Consider the following 5,073-nt stretch of genomic DNA (forward strand, 5'->3'; position numbering starts at 1 on the left):
TTGTATAATTTAAGGGTTGCTAATGGTTATAAAGAAGATATACGTTCAAGTTCTTGTTACAGTCTAAGAGGACTTCCTAAAGATGACAAATGGATAATGAATATTTTAAACAAGAGCATGTTGTTAGGGTCTCAGAGGACTTCTTAAAGATGACAAACAGAAAATGAATATTTTAAGAACATGAATACACAAAATTTTGGACAGAAATGTTAAGAACTAAAGTCTGTAATTGAAGAGGAGCAATTATATTGACTATTATTCTGATATTGTTATCCCAGAGCTCCCTGCCCTGTCACCCTAACCTGCATTCTTTTCTTTCATTTCCCTTAGAAACATCCTTTAAGTGAGAACAGATGGCTGTCTACAATCTTACCACAGTGACTCAGTTCATCCTCATAGGGCTTTCTGACCTCCCTGAGGTACGCTATCCACTCTTTGTGGCCTTTGTCATGATCTATCAGATCACTTTACTGGGAAACGGGGTCATCCTGTTGGCCATTTTGACTGAGAGAAAGCTTCAAACTCCCATGTACTATCTGTTGACAAATCTGTCTCTGCTGGACATATTCTGCCCATCAGCTACTGTCCCCAAGATGCTCAAGAATCTGTTGGCTGAGGATCACAGAATTTCTTATGTTGGGTGTGCTTTGCAACTCTATTTCCTGGTGGCCCTAGCTGGGACAGAAGTTTTCTTGCTGGCTGTGATGGCTTATGACCGCTATGTGGCCATATGCTTCCCTCTGCGATATTCTCTCATCATAACCAAGGTTCGCTGTGTGCAGCTGCTGTTTGGGACTTGGGCAGCTGGGTTTCTGAACTCCTTTGTCCATACAATGTCCACCTTTAGCCTGTCTTTCTGCAAGTCTAATAGAGTTAACCAGTACTACTGTGATATTCCACCTGTGGTGGCCCTGTCATGCTCATCCACTTATGTGGCAGAAATGCGTGTTTTAGTGGTGGGAGGTATCTTTGGGGTTGGTGCTTTTCTGATCACTTTGATCTCCTACATATACATTGTTTCCACCATCCTAAAGATCCGGTCAGCAGAAGGGAAGCGCAAAGCTTTCTCCACATGTGCTTCCCATCTTCTTGTAGTCTTGTTCTATGGCACAACTATATTTACCTATATCCGCCCAACCTCCAGTCAACACTCTCCTGGCAGAGACAGACTCATCTCTATGTTGTATGCAGTCATTACCCCCATGTTAAACCCCATTATCTACACCTTGAGAAACACAGAAGTAAAAGGAGCACTCAGAAAAGTTTTACATCTTAGGATATGTTCACAGAAAGGTTAATATAAGACTTCTCAAGCTCTCCTTAAAATGAATATACAGAACCAAATAGCAAAATAATAAAACATAATGTATAACATAACAGTAAAACATAATGAATGCAGAGAAAGAAGTTAAATCCAAACATGCATATGAATTTAGATATTATTATCCATATTTGTATATACATTTTAAATTTAAATTTGTAACTAAAATATGAAAATCTTTAAGACTATAGTTTTAGTATGCAATCTGAATTTATTGTTGTGTTACTTATTTCATTATCTATGTGTACATGCAGTTTATAATTATATTAGCTTTTGTCTGTATTATGTATTTTCTGTTCTATATCTATCATGTAGTTACAGATCTTCAATTTTTCCAATTATGTTTTATTAGTTTAAGATGATTTTTGTTTCTATTTATGAACATTAGGATTTGCTTGCATGTATGTATTTTCTCCATTGTACATAGTTTACCTTTGTGCCTGTTTCTACTTACTTCTTGTAATATTCATAAATTTATGATATCCTGGTACTGCAGTTATAGATAGTAGTGGATCACCTTGTGGATGTCAGAGACAAAACCTTGGACTTTTGCAAGAGCAAATAAATGTTTTTAACTTCTGAATCATTTCATCTACCACTAACTGTATTTAAATATTTATTTTTATATGCATATGTGTGTTTTGTCTGCATGTTTATATGTGCACCACACATGGTTAGTGTACACAGAAGGCAGAAGAAGTCATTTTATCCCCATGAACAGGAGTTTCCATTGATTTAGGCTATCACATGTGTGTGGTAATTGAATTTGGGTCATTTGGAAAAACAGCCTTAACCTCTGAGCTATCTCTCCAGACCCTTTTTATTTTTATCTGACAAACTATTATAAACATTTAAGAAATCAAGTTGTCTATTGTTTATAAACACTGTGGATTGTAACTAAGTAATGTTAGTTAACATTTTCTTCCTCTCAAATATCTATAACTTTTCTGTTGAGAATTATCAAACATTTCCATTTTTCAGTTAGTAACACAACACAACTATATTTTTTTGTTATATTAAACATACCACTGAAATAGAGGTCATAAGAGAAAAATTATTTAATCTAATAAATTGAACATCTGTTGCTTCAGGAAATGATGCAGGATGAGACAATCAAGTCAACATAGTATTTTTATTAGTTCTTTGGGAATTTCACAAAATGCACCTCAATCTCTCTTACTTCCCAGTCTTTCCATAGGCCACTATTGATGCACATGATCTCCTCAGACCAACTAAAAATAATATCTAATTGTGTTATCTATATACTTACTGAAACATAGTCAAACTCTTAGAAGACTGCCCCTTGAGTAGAACTGAGTCTCTTCACTTCCACGCTCCTGCCGATAGCAACTAGTTCTGGAGAGCAACACTTCAGCATCTTTATCACAGTTTTAAAGACTTCTCTTTGATGGCTTCCTGATTCTGTTGCTACTTTTAGGGGGTATGGTGGTGGTTGGAGTGGGAAAAGGCATTGCCATAGTGGCCTTCCACGTTCTTCATTCTCAACCATGTGTCTGCAATCATTAATATCACTGCAAAAGTAATTTCCTTGCTGTTAATATTTAGCAGGAACACAGATCATGGGCTCTCACATGATGCTGATTACATCAGAGAAGAGTAACACAGTCTTACAGTTGCAGTGAACCATGGACACATTCAAGTTTTTGGAGACACTGCCGGACACCGACATCAATACGGCCCTGAGGATGAGCATTTCCATGGTTCATGGCAATCAGCATGGGTTCAGGCTGCAGGAAAAATGATCATGTATATCCATGTGGCTTTTGGTGACATCATGGGCCATGGATATCAACACAAACTTGGATTGCAACAGGAACTCGAATCCAGATGTGGTTTTTGGTGGCAGCATTGACATGGGCATTGCCATGACCATGTGTAGAAGCACAGGACACTCATATTAGTGTATCCTTCCCCTTTCCCCATGCTAGCATGGCCCATCAGAATCAACATGGTTACTATGTTGGGAACCAGTCCATCTGGGATTGGTTTGAAGCAATAAACAGCGTTAGATATAGAGGTAGCTTTAAAGACTGATAGTCTCTGGTGTTCCTTCTGTCTAACTATAATGAATGATTGCTGCTAACTTCCAAAAATATCCTAAAAAATTTCTTGCTTCTGCTATAGTTAAAAAACACTGGCTTGGGCAACTATCACCTGTTGCCTAGCAGTGGGAAATTTAGGAAAAAAATCACTCCCTCCTCTGAACAGGCAGCCAGAAGCCTCTGGGCTAGGCTGGTGAACGCTTTGGGAACCAGAGAGGAAGTAAAAGAATAGAGTTAAGATGTTTATCGAGACAAATATGCATACACACATGTAGGATGATGTCATTATGCAGCAAGGCGGGTCCAGGATATGGCAAAGCCTGTGATTGGATGAGAAGGAAGGGTAGGTGGGGAAAAGTCCAGGAAAGAAAGAAATCAAGATGGAGATGATGGAGCAGGATGATCCAGATCCAGGTGGACTAGGTAAATTTCATCTTGTCTTGGTGGACAGTTTATATCTTTATTAATTGTCAGTGAATTTATTGTGTGGATACATTGTGGATTGAGAATTTAACTTATAAACCTGATTGCTGGGTTACAGTTTGTTGAGTCTTAATTTTACCAGGCAGTTGGGAGTTTATACTTTAACTACCAGGTGGTGGTTGCTGAGAGTGTGGGAAGAGTCCATGGCAGGGAACCACTGAAGGCTAGCTGCTGCTGGACTTCTAGGACCATGATTTTGCTGGGTAGCTGGAACCAGAAAACTCATGGCTAGCAGAGTGCTGCTGGGAGAAGTACTAATATGAGATAAATTAGTCCTAGTTTAAATGGCCCATTAGAGCCAGAACTAGTGAATGTCAGGGTAGGCTCGGGAACTGGTTCTGCCAGTTGTTGATTTTTACCACACCAGACACACATAGATTCATACATATATACATTACATTTATATTGATATTCTCATTTATACATTAGTACATTCACAATTTGTTGGAACAAGCAAAATGTTTCATACCCTCTACAAGTATCATGCATACTTGCATACATACATATATACTAACATATGTATATACAGAGAAGCAGACATGTACATTTGGATGTGTGGGGGAAGGTAGGGAATGTCAACTTAGATCATTTGTGGCTAGATTAGATGGTGCACTAATAGTGGGACCCTGGTTAGATCTTGAATTTTAGGAGAATAGGTTTATGGGGAGAGATTATGGGAAACTTAACAGTTTAGATCCTGAATAAGGAAGTGTGAGGTCTGGCTGAGTGGACAGGTTGTGACAAACAAGGAACCTATGATTGGTGCCTGATAGATCAGGTCGTGGTGAAAGCCCAGTGGTTGTCTGTAGCTCAAACAAAGTGATCTGTCTAGGCAGGTATATTTTAGGCAAGTTCTGTGCTATGTCTACAACAAGTGTTCATACCTGCTGAGCTATCTCCAAGCTTTTCTCTATCTACCAATTATCAGTTAGATAATCAGTCAACTATCTACATAATTTTATTGTGTTATCAGGAGTCAAGTTAAAAGGTATGATTTAAAATTAGTTGTGCTTCTATTCACAATGGATCTGAGGTGTTTAATGGTCATATGGATGACATGTAACATTTAGAACATAAACTAAATAATAATACATAAAATGCATTTTGTTCAACAATAAAAAGACATTATTTAAGAAAATGTGATAATTTAATGATATTTTGAAACAATGGTTGGCATACATTTAGTTTTTTATGTTACTTTCTGGC

The 5,073-nt window shown here is 37.7% G+C and overlaps 1 protein-coding gene across 1 annotated transcript; it reads left to right on the forward strand.

Annotated features, from left to right (window-relative positions):
• Window positions 1-353: 353 nt before the first annotated feature.
• Window positions 354-1,298, forward strand: Or5ae1 (olfactory receptor family 5 subfamily AE member 1). Its single transcript, NM_001000114.1, is given in 1 exon segment — window positions 354-1,298. A coding segment is annotated over 1 exon segment (945 nt).
• Window positions 1,299-5,073: the final 3,775 nt, after the last annotated feature.

Source organism: Rattus norvegicus, chromosome 1, assembly GCF_021556685.1.
Source record: "Rattus norvegicus strain SHRSP/BbbUtx chromosome 1, alternate assembly SHRSP_T2T, whole genome shotgun sequence".
NCBI classification, from domain to species: Eukaryota; Metazoa; Chordata; class Mammalia; order Rodentia; family Muridae; genus Rattus; species Rattus norvegicus.